Raw genomic sequence first — 16,276 nt, forward strand, 5'->3', positions numbered from 1 at the left:
AACATTGCATTTGCAAAACGCATGTGTTAACAGTGTTAACAAATGATTAAACATTGCATTACTACATGTGTTTTGTAAATGCAATGTTAACGGCCATGTAATCAGGCAAATCCCTTCTCAGCTTTTCTGATGCGTTTGAAAACACATGTCTTACTGCCACGTGTGACCACACCCTAAGGGCTCTTTCACATTGGCTTTGTTTTTCATGCCCATGGTTTAGTGATTTCTATGAATGCCTCAAAGAGCCATTGATTTCTATGGGTATTTTCACAATGGCTTGTATTTTCACTGATCCATTGTCTGTGGAACAAAATATGAAACATGTTCTATTTTATTCACAGATGTGGATCACGGAAGGCAATAGAAGTCTATGGGTCTGCAAAAAAACTGATGAAACAACGTTTTTTTTTCACTGATGAGGCTGAAAAACAGGTGTGATATTTTCAAAGCAATGTTAAACCTGTCAGACAAAATTGGAGAAAACGGAGACACAACTGAGGCCAAACACAACGGATGCACAACTGAAGCTGAGCACCAACGCCAATGTGAAAGAGCCAAGTTTGGGGCAGGATATTAGGTAATTTGCTAATATACATCTATTTAAAATTCTGTACCGCTTTTTGATTTGTAAATTGAAGCCTTCTTTCTTATTCCTCAATAGTCAGACATTCCTGACCATAAAATGGCCGCAGATGGAGGGTCATGTGATCTCTAACTGGCCATGAACAATTGCCCTGTCAGGATCTTATGATATTATTCATTATTTTAGAAAATTGCAGGGATTTCAAATATACCAACGACAGCTCTGGGCTGCAAGAGATGAGACGCGCACGTAAGTGGTCTACCATAAGTGATTGTGATGGCAAATTTCTTTAAATCACTAGAAAAACTCCTTCAAGGATTTCATTTTATAAGAAAATAATTTGAATTGCATGTACATTTAGCGTGATTTTATTCACATTGTCATCATAGTGAAATTAAAGAAAAAAATATGGTAGATTGTCAGAAAATCTAGTTAATTTGTCTGAATGGTGTTATGTGTAAATTATGTGCATGGATTTCTGCAAGCTTCATTGAAATAAGTGACAGAATTTTGGCAACAAATCTGCCAAATGTGAATATACCCATGTGTGATTCCAGGGCTTTATAAACCAGTAGACTGATACTGTAATATAATCACCCTGTATTCATAATACAGAGCATGAAAATACTGCCTCCAAGGTCTGGTCTATGAGGTGCAGAGCCTATTCTGCTTTTTGGTATGAGTTTTGGTTATATGATGAGATGCATTTCTATATGGCTGCAAAAATCCCCTACATTTTTACATAATATTTGACAAACTTAAAATGCAAACTCAACTGTTCTTCATCTGTATATTCACCTATATATACACTTTCTTTGATACGCTCCGTGTGCAAAAGAAAAAAATCTCTTGATGTCCTCTGTGTGTAAAGGCAGGTACATCCTGGCCCCCTCCCCTCTTTATTGTGGGTAGAAGAGAGCCAGCAGTTGTTTTTTATTGATTTTTCCCATCTGGTTTCGGGGAATTTCTTCCACCCGGATAAGCTCGGCAGGAATGCAGTATGGGGCCATGACTGCCCTAAATAAGAAAAGGGAATATGACTTAGGCAACTTCATCACGTATGTGCTGTGATTGCAAAAGAAACATGTAATCTATAAAAATGATAACATTTATAGGATGTTGCAAAAAGCTACTACTGCAGAAATATTTATTAGCACCAGAAGACACACAAAAAAGGAAACATATGAACACAAAACACAATAAAGAATAAAACTACCACTCGCAAGTGTGGAACGGGCCTTACAATTGAAAAAGTGAAACTCATATATTATATAGAGTACGAGGGCGGTTCAGTAAGTGCCCGTGTTTCACGACAGAGGACGTTCCTGAGGGAAGTTGCTGTTATCATCGCGTGCTACCATCGATCAAACAAGGGAAACACAAATTGCAGACTGATTGATAGGTTAGTTTGGATTTGGCAGCCATTTGAGTAAGACGTGTTTCGTGATTTTCTCTAAGATGGAAAAAGAGCAGTATCGTTCGGTAAATCGCTTTTGGTTTTTGGAGGAGATAAAAGCAAAGTTGGATGCTGTTTATGGGGACACTGCGCCATCTATGACACAGTTATATATTGGTTCCACGAATTTAAATTTAGGCAAGCATCCGTTTTTCATGAGGAGCGACCAAGACCCCCAGCAGACGTTGTTACCGAGGAAATCATTCAAAAAGTCCATGACATGATACTCGCTGATCAAACAACGAAAGTGCGAGAATTAGCAGAGGCCGTAGGTGTGTCGACCCAAACAGTAATTAATATTTTACATAATAAGTGAAAAATTGTCGGCCTGATGGGTGCCACGATTGCTCACAGTGGACAACAACGGATGCGGCTGTTAACTTCGAAGCAGTGTTTGGAGCAATTTAAGCGATATCCGAAGGAGTTTTTGCATCGAGTTGAAACCTGGATTCATCATTACACACCAGAAACTAAGCAACAATCAAAACAATGGATTTCTCCCGGTGAATCTGCTCCAAATAAGGCCAAGACGGTCCCATCGGCCGGAAAGGTCATGGCGACAATTTTTTGGGATGCTAACGGCGTCATCCTCATGGATTTTTTAGAAAAAGGAAGAACGATCACTGGACAATACTACAGTGAGTTATTGGACTGCTTCGACAAAAAATTGAAGGCGACACGGCCGCATTTGGCGAAAAAGAAGGTGCTGTTTCAACGCAATAACGCACCAGCACATTCATCCGGAGTAGTGGCCGCCAAACTGCATGAATTGCATTATGAATTGCTGAAGAAAAATTTAGCTCAAAGGAGGAAGTCATCGCCGAGGCGTATTTTGGAGAGTTCGACAAATCTTATTTTTTTGGAGGGGTTAAAAAAATGGCAGGAACGTTGGGAGAAATGTATCTTTCTAAAAGGGGACTTTTGAAAAAATAAAAATAAAAAAAAATAATTTGTTGAAAAAATGGTGTCTATTTCTAACATGGGTACTTATTGAACCGCCTTTGTATATTATATAGCGTTTATTTATGTTAATGTTGATGATTATGGTTTACAGTCAAGGAAAACCCAAAAGTCATTATCTCAGAAAATTAGAATAATTAACCCAAAACACCTGCAAAGGCTTCTGTGAGAGATATATTTCTCTACAGATGCCATCTTGTCTTAGCCAGGGGTCATTAGGACAATTAGTATAAAAATTCTGTTTATATGAAAACAAGGCCTCTGGAAGAAACTCTGCATAGTTCATCAACATTTTGGGAGAATGTCTTAAAGGGGAGGTTCTGGTATAATTAGCTGGCCTACAGCATTGCAGAATTTTATCACAGTTTCACGCCCCTATGCAGATCATTTTCTGTGTTTTACATATGCGGCTGCGTGCTAATAAAGATTGTGAGTCTGCATTTTCTAAGAGACTGGAATGTGTGTCTTGGTTTCTGCTCTCATCCCGGTACCAGTAGCCATTTTGGTTATAGCAGTTAATCTGGAAGTCACCTTACAACTGAGAAGGGCTGTTTGAGCCCTTGATAATGATCTTTAACAGCTTCCTTCTTTGGATTGGTGTGATCGCGGGGATACCAAATTTTATGTTTTCATACATTTACAATTAAAACCTCATGAACAAAAGAAATATTCTTCATTTTACCATATTTTGGTGCTAATAACTTTTTCATACTTCGATGTGAAGAGCTGTGGGTGGTGTTATTTTTTGGAAATGCACTGCCTTTTGATCACTTTTTATAGAATTCATACATAAATTTTTTTTACTTTTTTTCAGACCCTTTGGGGTACCTTTAACCTTAGGTTGTCTGATTGATCCTACCATATACTGCCATATGTGCCAAATCGCACATTTTAATCTATGGGTTAAAACCAGACAGCCTCAGGTCTTCGGAAGACCCAAGGTTGCTATCATAGCAACCGAACGCTACTCTCAATGGCGTCCTGGGCGGGTGGGGATCGTATGCAAGATGGCGGAGCCCATGCACCGCCAGGGTTTAAATGCCTCCGCAAGCTTTGCAGGAGGCATTTACAGGGTTAACGCCCGCAATCAGTGCCAGCACCGATCGCAGGTATTACTGGTCTGCCCACCTTGTATGAAGAGGGCTCAGCCTGTCGTAAATGTGCCCCAATATGTTTAGAAAATACAGGCATTCCCCAAGTTAACAACACATAAATTACAGATGGATCTCTCTATCCACTGTGACTTCTGGTGAAGCTCTCTGGGTGCTGGTAATTTACTGAACTTTAGTCCCCTGCTCAAATAATCAAAGGGCTTTATTGTTAATTCTTGTTCAAGAAACAAGAACAATGTTTCTTTGTACCTAAATAACGGCATCATACCTATTTACGGCACTGAGAGTTTCAGACCAGTAGCAGCACTAATGTCCTGTACTAAAATATTTGGTAAAAACAGGAGACTAGAGTCTCAGACATGCTGTACCCAATTGATATGGCCTGGAGAATTCACCAAATTCTAAATGGGTCTAAAGGAATATCATTCCTGGTCCCCTATTTATGTAAACTACATACCTTCCCCAGGCCTTGAGTTCCTTCAAGGATAGTGTATGTCCATCACGCATTTTTACAATGGCTGATACACGCTGCCCCCATGCTGCATCTGGAGCTCCGATTACAGCTACATCTAGGAACAGGAAAGGATTTTAATCAACAACTTTGCAATTTATTTATTTGCCCATATTATGTATATTACGAAATAAAACATTTAAAGTATATACTGGATTATAAGCGGAGGTACCTAATTTTAACACAAAGAACTGGGAAAACTGATTGACTTGAGTGTTAGCCAAGGGTGGGAAATGCATTGGTCACAGCCCCCAGCCAGTATATAGCTAGCCAGTGCCCTTTCTCCCCAATATACAGCATCCCACTTGCCCTCTAGTATATACAGTAGCCAGCTAGCCCATACCCCCACTACACAGCCAGCGAGCCCCCTGCCCCCACTACACAGCCAGCGAGCCCCCACTACACAGCCAGCGAGCCCCCACTACACAGCCAGCGAGCCCCCTGCCTCCACTACACAGACAGCGAGCCCCCTGCCTCCACTACACAGACAGCGAGCCCCCTGCCTCCACTACACAGACAGCGAGCCCCCTGCCTCCACTACACAGACAGCGAGCCCCCTGCCTCCACTACACAGACAGCGAGCCCCCTGCCTCCACTACACAGACAGCGAGCCCCCTGCCTCCACTACACAGACAGCGAGCCCCCTGCCTCCACTACACAGACAGCGAGCCCCCTGCCTCCACTACACAGACAGCGAGCCCCCTGCCTCCACTACACAGACAGCGAGCCCCCTGCCTCCACTACACAGACAGCGAGCCCCCTGCCTCCACTACACAGACAGCGAGCCCCCTGCCTCCACTACACAGACAGCGAGCCCCCTGCCTCCACTACACAGACAGCGAGCCCCCTGCCTCCACTACACAGACAGCGAGCCCCCTGCCTCCACTACACAGACAGCGAGCCCCCTGCCTCCACTACACAGACAGCGAGCCCCCTGCCTCCACTACACAGACAGCGAGCCCCCTGCCTCCACTACACAGACAGCGAGCCCCCTGCCTCCACTACACAGACAGCGAGCCCCCTGCCTCCACTACACAGACAGCGAGCCCCCTGCCTCCACTACACAGACAGCTAGCCCCCTGCCTCCACTACACAGACAGCGAGCCCCCTGCCTCCACTACACAGCCAGCGAGCCCCCTGCCTCCACTACACAGCCAGCGAGCCCCCTGCCTCCACTACACAGCCAGCGAGCCCCCTGCCTCCACTACACAGCCAGCGAGCCCCCTGCCTCCACTACACAGCCAGCGAGCCCCCTGCCTCCACTACACAGCCAGCGAGCCCCCTGCCTCCACTACACAGCCAGCGAGCCCCCTGCCTCCACTACACAGCCAGCGAGCCCCCTGCCTCCACTACACAGCCAGCGAGCCCCCTGCCTCCACTACACAGCCAGCGAGCCCCCTGCCTCCACTACACAGCCAGCGAGCCCCCTGCCTCCACTACACAGCCAGCGAGCCCCCTGCCTCCACTACACAGCCAGCTAGCCCCCTGCCTCCACTACACAGCCAGCTAGCCCCCTGCCTCCACTACACAGATAGCTAGCCCCCTGCCTCCACTACACAGCCAGCTAGCCCCCTGCCTCCACTACACAGACAGCTAGCCCCCTGCCTCCAGTACACAGCCAGCTAGCCACCTGCCTCCAGTACACAGTCAGCTAGTCCCTGCCTCCAGTACACAGCCAGCTAGTCCCTGCCTCCAGTACACAAAGCCAAAGGATCGGAAGCAAGAAGAGGACCTGCGGGGGGGGGGGGGCAGGGCTGTCAAAAAGGTGAGTACAGATATAATTTAGGTTTTTGCAGCACATTTTTCGTGCTGAAAAACTTGGCTTATACTCAGGGAGGTAATTGTTTTCCTTCCATAGCTTCTAGCATTTTCACACAATGCAACAGATCACAGACGGTCTGCAGCAGCTTAAAGTACAGTGCAGGGGGTAGACTGCAAAAGCTCACAGTACAGCGAAGAGAAAAGACTGCAGCAGCTCATGGTAGAGTGAAAGGGAAGGACTGAATTCAGCATTTCACAGTACAGTGTAGGGCAGTGATGGCAAACCTTTTGGAGACTGAGTGCCCAAACTACAACCAAAAGCGACATATTTTTCACAAAGTGCCAAATGCCAATTTAAAGTAACTTATTGCTCCCGGCTCTGTCACAGATTCGAACGTATTGGCATCCTGAAGACACCAATACAGTACAAAGATGGAGCAATTTGGTTTATTATTGTAGCTTCCCTCTAACAGGATGAATCACAGGCCCTGAGAATGGGCTTCAATGATAATCCAGTTCTGTCCACTCCTCCTGTACTTCAAGTCACTTTAAAATAGTGCTGAACATGGCCTGTTCTGGGCTCCCTGTGACTGCAGGAGGAGGAGTCCTGAATGGTGACCTTTGTGCTGGGTGATGGCTTGGGTGCCCATAGAGAGGGCTCAGAGTGCCACCTCTGGCACCCGTGCCATAGGTTCGCCACCACTGGTGTAGGGGGTAGATGGTCTGCAGAAGCTCACAGTTCAGTGAAAGGAAAGCACTGAATGCGGAAGCTCACAGTACAGTGTAGGGGGTAGATTGTCTACAGAAGCTCACAGAACAGTGAAAGGAAAGCACTGAATGCGGAAGCTCACAGTACAGTGAAAGGAGAGGACTGAATGCGGAAGCTCACAGTTCAGTGAAAGGAAAGCACTGAATGCGGAAGCTCACAGTACAGTGTAGGGGGTAGATGCTCTGCAGAAGCTCACAGTACAGTGAAAGGAAAGGACTGAATGCGGAAGCTCACAGTACAGTGAAAGGAGAGGACTGAATGCGGAAGCTCACAGTACAGTGAAAGGAAAGGACTGAATGCGGAAGCTCACAGTACAGTGAAAGGAAAGCACTGAATGCGGAAGCTCACAGTACAGTGAAAGGAAAGGACTGAATGCGAAAGCTCACAGTACAGTGAAAGGAAAGCACTGAATGCGGAAGCTCACAGTACAGGGAAAGGAAAGGACTGAATGCGGAAGCTCACAGTACAGTGTAGGGGGTAGATTGTCTACAGAAGCTCACAGAACAGTGAAAGGAAAGCACTGAATGCGGAAGCTCACAGTACAGTGTAGGGGGTAGATGCTCTGCAGAAGCTCACAGTACAGTGAAAGGAAAGGACTGAATGCGGAAGCTCACAGTACAGTGAAAGGAAAGGACTGAATGCGGAAGCTCACAGTACAGTGAAAGGAAAGGACTGAATGCGGAAGCTCACAGTACAGTGAAAGGAAAGGACTGAATGCGGAAGCTCACAGTACAGTGTAGGGGGTAGATGCTCTGCAGAAGCTCACAGTACAGTGAAAGGAAAGGACTTAATGCGGAAGCTCACAGTACAGTGAAAGGAAAGGACTGAATGCGGAAGCTCACAGTACAGTGAAAGGAAAGGACTGAATGCGGAAGCTCACAGTACAGTGAAAGGAAAGCACTGAATGTGGAAGCTCACAGTACAGTGAAAGGAAAGGACTGAATGCGGAAGCTCACAGTACAGTGAAAGGAAAGGACTGAATGCGGAAGCTCACAGTACAGTGAAAGGAAAGGACTGAATGCGGAAGCTCACAGTACAGTGAAAGGAAAGGACTGAATGCGGAAGCTCACAGTACAGTGTAGGGGGTAGATTGTCTACAGAAGCTCACAGAACAGTGAAAGGAAAGCACTGAATGCGGAAGCTCACAGTACAGTGTAGGGGGTAGATGCTCTGCAGAAGCTCACAGTACAGTGAAAGGAAAGGACTGAATGCGGAAGCTCACAGTACAGTGAAAGGAAAGGACTGAATGCGGAAGCTCACAGTACAGTGAAAGGAAAGGACTGAATGCGGAAGCTCACAGTACAGTGAAAGGAAAGGACTGAATGCGGAAGCTCACAGTACAGTGTAGGGGGTAGATGCTCTGCAGAAGCTCACAGTACAGTGAAAGGAAAGGACTGAATGCGGAAGCTCACAGTACAGTGAAAGGAAAGGACTGAATGCGGAAGCTCACAGTACAGTGAAAGGAAAGGACTGAATGCGGAAGCTCACAGTACAGTGAAAGGAAAGGACTGAATGCGGAAGCTCACAGTACAGTGAAAGGAAAGGACTGAATGCGGAAGCTCACAGTACAGTGTAGGGGGTAGATGCTCTGCAGAAGCTCACAGTACAGTGAAAGGAAAGGACTGAATGCGGAAGCTCACAGTACAGTGAAAGGAAAGGACTGAATGCGGAAGCTCACAGTACAGTGAAAGGAAAGGACTGAATGCGGAAGCTCACAGTACAGTGAAAGGAAAGGACTGAATGCGGAAGCTCACAGTACAGTGTAGGGGGTAGATGCTCTGCAGAAGCTCACAGTACAGTGAAAGGAAAGGACTGAATGCGGAAGCTCACAGTACAGTGAAAGGAAAGGACTGAATGCGGAAGCTCACAGTACAGTGAAAGGAAAGGACTGAATGCGGAAGCTCACAGTACAGTGAAAGGAAAGCACTGAATGTGGAAGCTCACAGTACAGTGAAAGGAAAGGACTGAATGCGGAAGCTCACAGTACAGTGAAAGGAAAGGACTGAATGCGGAAGCTCACAGTACAGTGAAAGGAAAGGACTGAATGCGGAAGCTCACAGTACAGTGAAAGGAAAGGACTGAATGCGGAAGCTCACAGTACAGTGAAAGGAAAGGACTGAATGCGGAAGCTCACAGTACAGTGAAAGGAAAGGACTGAATGCGGAAGCTCACAGTACAGTGAAAGGAAAGGACTGAATGCGGAAGCTCACAGTACAGTGAAAGGAAAGGACTGAATGCGGAAGCTCACAGTACAGTGTAGGGGGTAGATTGTCTACAGAAGCTCACAGAACAGTGAAAGGAAAGCACTGAATGCGGAAGCTCACAGTACAGTGTAGGGGGTAGATGCTCTGCAGAAGCTCACAGTACAGTGAAAGGAAAGGACTGAATGCGGAAGCTCACAGTACAGTGAAAGGAAAGGACTGAATGCGGAAGCTCACAGTACAGTGAAAGGAAAGGACTGAATGCGGAAGCTCACAGTACAGTGAAAGGAAAGGACTGAATGCGGAAGCTCACAGTACAGTGTAGGGGGTAGATTGTCTACAGAAGCTCACAGAACAGTGAAAGGAAAGCACTGAATGCGGAAGCTCACAGTACAGTGTAGGGGGTAGATGCTCTGCAGAAGCTCACAGTACAGTGAAAGGAAAGGACTGAATGCGGAAGCTCACAGTACATTGAAAGAAAAGGACTGAATGCTGAAGCTCACAGTACAGTGAAAAGAAAGGGCTGAATGCGGAAGCTCACAGTACAGTGAAAGGAAAGCACTGAATGCGGAAGCTCACAGTACAGTGTAGGGGGTAGATGCTCTGCAGAAGCTCACAGTACAGTGAAAGGAAAGGACTGAATGCGGAAGCTCACAGTACAGTGAAAGGAAAGGACTGAATGCGGAAGCTCACAGTACAGTGAAAGGAAAGGACTGAATGCGGAAGCTCACAGTACAGTGAAAGGAAAGGACTGAATGCGGAAGCTCACAGTACAGTGAAAGGAAAGGACTGAATGCGGAAGCTCACAGTACAGTGAAAAGAAAGGGCTGAATGCGGAAGCTCACAGTACAGTGAAAGGAAAGCACTGAATGCGGAAGCTCACAGTACAGTGAAAGGAAAGGACTGAATGCGGAAGCTCACAGTACAGTGAAAGGAAAGGACTGAATGCGGAAGCTCACAGTACAGTGAAAGGAAAGGACTGAATGCGGAAGCTCACAGTACAGTGAAAGGAAAGGACTGAATGCGGAAGCTCACAGTACAGTGAAAAGAAAGGACTGAATGCGGAAGCTCACAGTACAGTGAAAGGAAAGCACTGAATGCGGAAGCTCACAGTACAGTGAAAAGAAAGGACTGAATGCGGAAGCTCACAGTACAGTGAAAGGAAAGGACTGAATGCAGAAGCTCACAGTACAGTGAAAGGAAATCACTGAATCCAGCAGCTCACAGTACATTGAAGGGGAAAGACTGCCTGCAGCAGTTCCCAGTACAGTGCATAGGGTAGATGGTCTGCAGTAGCTCACAGTACAGTGAAAGTTGGAAAGGAGGGAGAAGCAAAGTCTGTATTTGTTTATGAGACATCAAAACAACCAGGGAAGGTAACACATGACTGGTTCTACGATGTATGTATGCCTGCAAGTATCTGCTATAAGGATTACAAAAGATAAGTTCAATACAAACAACAGCTGAGCAAAACATATACTTACTATATAAAAACTAAAAAATACAGTATTTTCTGCCATATAAGATGACAGGACATATATGACCAGGGCCGGATTAAAGGAGGTGCTCCTGGGGCTCTAGCACCAGGGCCCCCACCACTTTCACTTTTTAAGGGGCCCCCACCACTTTCTGAAAGCCAGCAACTCAGCTCAGCTGAGTAGTTGACTGTCTCCGTGTGTGAAGCGCAGCAGCCCGTGGCCGCTCGCATCGCACATAGGGGTCTAGGATGTGAGCTGTGTCAGTGAGACACAGCTGCCACCGCTGGGGGAGTTCGACGATGGACTGTTTTGGCGGCAGCAGGTTGTGATGGGACGCTGGCGGCGAGTGATGATGTCATGCTGTCGGCGTCCGATCACTACATGCTGCTGCCAAAACAGTGCATCGGCGATCTACCCCAGCGATGGCAACTGTGTCTTCAGTGTCCGGGGGCTGCCTGAAGAGCAAGGAAGAGCCTGCGTTGTGAGATCACTGGAAGGGAAGATGAGGTAAGCAAGAAGTTTATGATTTTGTGACCATTTTCTACAGGGGACTGGCGGCTAAATTCTGCTGGGGGCTGTATACTACAGGGGGCTGGTAGGCTATATACTTCCAAAAACATTGTTGGAAGGGCCCCCACCAATTTGCGCCCAGGGGCCCCTACCATCCTTGATCCGGCCCTGTATATGACAACCCCCAACTTTTCCAGCTAAAATAGAGAGTTTGGGACATGCTCCCCATATAAGACTACCCTCTTCCAATTCACAAATGGTAAAAATAAAAAATACCATCAGCTTTGATTTCAATATGGCAACGCTTATGACAAGCAGGAAAACTGTAACATCTCGCTCCTGAACTGCAGTGACGAGGTGAAGATTTTTGTCCAGTAGAGTAATATTAATACTCTTACCACTTTTATGGAGTATTTTTTTTTAAGACGACTACTTTTGAAAAGATTTTCAGGAGTTATAAAGTCGTCTTTCGCTGGAAAATACGGTACTTCAACCTAATAAAATATGTGTTCATATAATGTAGAAACTTTCACACCTGAAATGCTCGGATGAGCTAAAAGATGGCGCTCTACTTCTAAGGCACTGATCTTGTAGCCTCCACTCTTTATGATGTCCACAGAGGTTCTTCCAAGAATCCAGTAAGAATTATCCTTATAGACAGCGGTGTCACCTGAGGAGATACACACATAAACATATAAATAACACATAGCTTTCAAAATGACTAGTAACGGAGCAGACATTTAGAGCAATGCATTCTAATACACAAGAAAACTTACAAAATAAATCAATTGAATAATCCGAAATCTATTCATCCTGCTGCTAGCCCTAGTCTCATTTTGTAAACTCCATTTGACCATACCCATTTCCAAGGATATTTCATAAGCCGATAACTGGGACATCCCAGCAGAGCAGCAGGTGTCACCACCAGCACCTACATTGTGAGGGATTCTTTGTAGCCGCTATAAGATTTGAACCAATAATGGGGAATTTTTGTCAATTTATTGTCACTAAACTTGCTTTGTTCAACTAAGTATCCTCTTTGTGATGTTTAACACTGCCCCATACATCAGCTTTATCCAGTGCACAGCATTCAAGCTGTTTACCAATGGTTACTGTGTGATTATGGATGTTCCATAGACTACTATAAGTCTTTGTATGTGCTACTCACAGACATTAGTCCTTTACTGTTTACAGCAATTGTTCCCAGCCTGTCCTGTAATGTACTTTACACTAAGAATCCCAGCCTGTGAAAGGCACTGAGATACACTATCCCCAGCCCCGAGCATTATGTCTCTGAGGTAGTAAACACAGCAGTGCTTTCCTGGGGAGCAGGGAGGGAGAAGGCTCAGAATGAATTAAGAGACTATCGTATCATTTATTTCCCAGAGAAGTTCATGGAACTGGGGACTGGATAGGAAGCCACTCAGATGAGTCTGGGGAATAAAACTTCTTTACTGTTCTGCTCTGTTTCTCCATAAAATGCAGAGTTAAATACTGAGTCTCTTGATAAGACAAGTTCATAATAAACATGACATGTGGAACTTAGGTTACCACACCTGACCATGCCATGTAACTAGAAAGTGAAATCCAAATCAACATGAATGAACAGAAAGTTTCTGTAACCTGCAAGTAATATGAGAGGAATCTATAGGGGCACCATGCATGACCTCAGATTGGTGGTGTTCTAAGAGAGTGAAACAATAAAGATGCACACCCTGAATTGTAGTGAATCCTATATTGGAGAAGTAGGCTATATATCCATACAGTGAACATATTTCCCTATGTGGACCTTTTACCTTGGCAATCACATTATATGTAGTTGCTTCATTGGCTTCAGCACAAAAAGAAGAAAAAGAAGAAAAATATGTCATAATGAATTTCCCTGTAGTTCTCATTCTGCATTGCATGTACACAGAAAAAAAGATCCTTGTGCATTAATATAAAAGCACTTATAATATTCAAATTCATCAACCAGAAAAAAGTATTTGGCTCCCCTCCAAAAGTGTAAGAAATATTGCTATCAATTATGACAATGATAATGATGCAGCATTTTTCAGAATGATGAATTATTTAACCTATACCCAGGTGTACTTTACTAATGCATTGTGTAAGAACATGCCTGTTTTCCAGCAGGTTTTTTGTTGCTCATCACCGATTGGTCAAAGACAATTCTTTTCTTAAATTTGGAATGCACTAAGGGGGTTCTCGCCCTCAGTGTCTCCTCACTGGGGAGCAGGATTTTGTCTGACTGGCTCTCCCTCTTGTATGTGTGTGGTATCCCCCCAGATTGCCCCCCTCCCCTCTCGCGCACATAAGGAGCCGCATCAATAGTCCTCCATCTGCTCGCATACATCACACTCTTCATCTCAGTTTATTAGCCGGAATAAATCATAAATATTTCATTGTACATCAGCGAGACCGGCGGGGGGAGACGAGCCATCCATCTCACACCCGCTCTGCGAGATCTGCCACCCGCCAATAACCCTTTCACTCTATTAAACAAGATTGATACAGTGCTGGAATCTGCTCAGAGAGGGACATGGGGGGCAAGAGCTCTGGGGACCCTGGCCGACCAGCGATGTACAGGAATCCACCAGACGTGGAGTATAAGAGAAATGAGCACAGCTTGTTTAAAGTGAGTGAACAGACAGAGCGCAGGTGAAAGCAAAGAACAAAAATAATGTACTACAGTCAGCATCTCCGTTATCTCCATCCATCTATGGCTTCTCCTATCTCTCCATCGGACAGGAGAGTAACCTAAGAACCCCAGATGTTCCTGCAACACACAATAACATCTAAATATCTACCTAACCCTCACATTTATCTATAATCTATCATCTACATTAACCATCTCTGCATTATTTTTTTTCCATCCAAAAAACACATTCACATTCGAAATATTTATAGTGATGTCAATGGGATGTTTAACTGATATGTTTAACCTCTGTTTTTTTAACAGAGGTTTAAATGATAAGGTGAATGGAACCAAAAATGCAACACAGACTGAGTTGGCAATTTTTTTTTGGACAAAAGTGTGCACTTTTACCATAGAACCTTAATCACATAAACACGTTAATCACATAAAGTTAGGCCCAGTTCACACCTGGGAGCGGGAGGTACTTTTCCCCCCTTCAATAACCAAATAGAGGAAAAAACATTACAGCAGTCAGACAGCCTTCCTAAAACAGAGTGTGTAACGGAAACCCCTGATGCAGGTGTGAGTTGAGCTTTAAATACATTTTTAATATTTTAACATTTTCCATTCCATTTCTGAAGGTTTTTTATGTCTCTGCTGGCGGTCATTCATTAGGTTAATAACAATAATCTTTATTTATATTGCGCCATCAAATTCTGCAGCATTTTACAAATCATAGAATGGCTGTGTTGAATAGTTTGAGGGGTGCAATTTAAAAATGGGGTACTTTGTGGGGAGTTTCTAATAAATGGAACTTTTAAAATCCCTACAAATATGAAGAGGCTTAAATTCAATCTTAAATTTTCATGAAAACCTGGAAAATTGTTGATTGATTTGTAAGACTCCTAAAATCCTAATAAAATAAAATAACATAAAACAATGATGTCATCATAAAGCAGACATATGGTATGTTAGTTACTGGTAGTAATCTTTTTGGGAGGTTATACTAACTATTATGCGCATAACATTTATACATGAAAAAATTGCTGCTCGCGCACATGTGTAAGGTTAGCAGACAGCTGGGTGACGCCACCGTATCATTTGACGCCACCGGATCATTTCCATAAAGTTATAAAGTGGATATTTTGTGGTAGCAGACATGCGGGAAGTGCCAGGAGGACTCCCAATTAACCCCTGAGGTAACAAGAATGCATTTAGGGACAGTCTACCACCCCAAAATAATAAAGAGTTTTCACCAATTCACCACCAATCCCCTGCATGCTCAAGTTTCTTAACATAATACAATGCAGTACAATGCCTAGATCTGTAACACCAAATGACCTCCTAAGCGATGCAACAGAAATATGCATATAAAAAGTCAGGTACTGTATAGAGGGATGAACAATAAGACAAAAAATGTATAGGTAAACTGTTGAGGCAAAAGATATACAACCTGCTGATACTATAGAGGGCATGAGATGGAGAAGTAAAAAACCATATTCTGGAGAAAATAGTTCAGAACTGGACAATACTGGAAATCGTGTACAATGGCACAATGGGGAGGGGGGTGTGAGTAAAAATAACAAAAAAGGAGGCTTCTTCAGGAGATTTATCAATCTGTCTGTGCCAGAATTCAAGGAGTAATTTCCACCTGAAATGCTGTGTGGCACATTTATTGAGGGTCTTAGGCCATTTTCAGGCAGTATGCCAACTTTCAATCTGAGAACCAGAAAATTGTGACACAAACTAGACCAAATAATATAGGTGGTGTAATGAACGACTCCACAGTTCTAAACTACTCCAAATTAATTATCCAGCATGATTTATTTGGTGCAGAATAAGACTTCACACTTCCTTATATGTCGGCCATGACAAAACTGCAACTAGCTCACCACCTACCACAGGAAGTCCCTTCAGCAAGTAACACACAGCCAACGTCTCTCCGAGTTCCCTCATTTCCCCCTCCCCTTAGAAATCTCTACTGCGAGCCAACGTCTCCTTCATTAAACCGATAGGTTTAATGGTGAAAACCTGATGACAGGTCCCCTTCAACCCCTTTACGTCTCCTTTTATAGCTGTGTGAGGGCTTATTTTTTAAGTAACAAAATTTTACTTCTCAGTAACAGTATTTATTATTCCATGCCGTGTTCTGGGAAGCAGGAACAAAAAAAAATCCTAATATGGTGAAATTGGCGAAACAACGCATTTGCATCACTTTCTCGTGGGCTCAGTTTTTACAGCTTTCACTCTGCACTCCAAATGATACGTCTACTTTATTCTTTGGTTCTGTACCCTCGTGG

The 16,276-nt window shown here is 44.4% G+C and overlaps 1 protein-coding gene across 4 annotated transcripts in view; it reads right to left on the bottom strand.

The window, feature by feature from the left end:
- Positions 1–935: 935 nt before the first annotated feature.
- The window catches only part of ACSF3 (acyl-CoA synthetase family member 3), a 111,812-nt gene continuing 96,471 nt past the window's right edge, over positions 936–16,276 (bottom strand). For all 4 annotated transcript variants that reach the window (XM_072117452.1, XM_072117453.1, XM_072117450.1 and 1 more), the window contains 3 exons: positions 11,877–12,011; positions 4,569–4,680; positions 936–1,600 (listed from right to left, as the gene is read on the bottom strand). In XM_072117452.1, coding sequence (XP_071973553.1) covers positions 1,483–1,600; positions 4,569–4,680; positions 11,877–12,011 — 365 coding nt within the window. In that variant the 3' untranslated portion in view covers positions 936–1,482. The remainder of the gene's footprint in view (positions 1,601–4,568; positions 4,681–11,876; positions 12,012–16,276) is intronic.

The sequence above is a fragment of the Engystomops pustulosus genome, chromosome 7 (genome assembly GCF_040894005.1).
Source record: "Engystomops pustulosus chromosome 7, aEngPut4.maternal, whole genome shotgun sequence".
NCBI classification, from domain to species: Eukaryota; Metazoa; Chordata; class Amphibia; order Anura; family Leptodactylidae; genus Engystomops; species Engystomops pustulosus.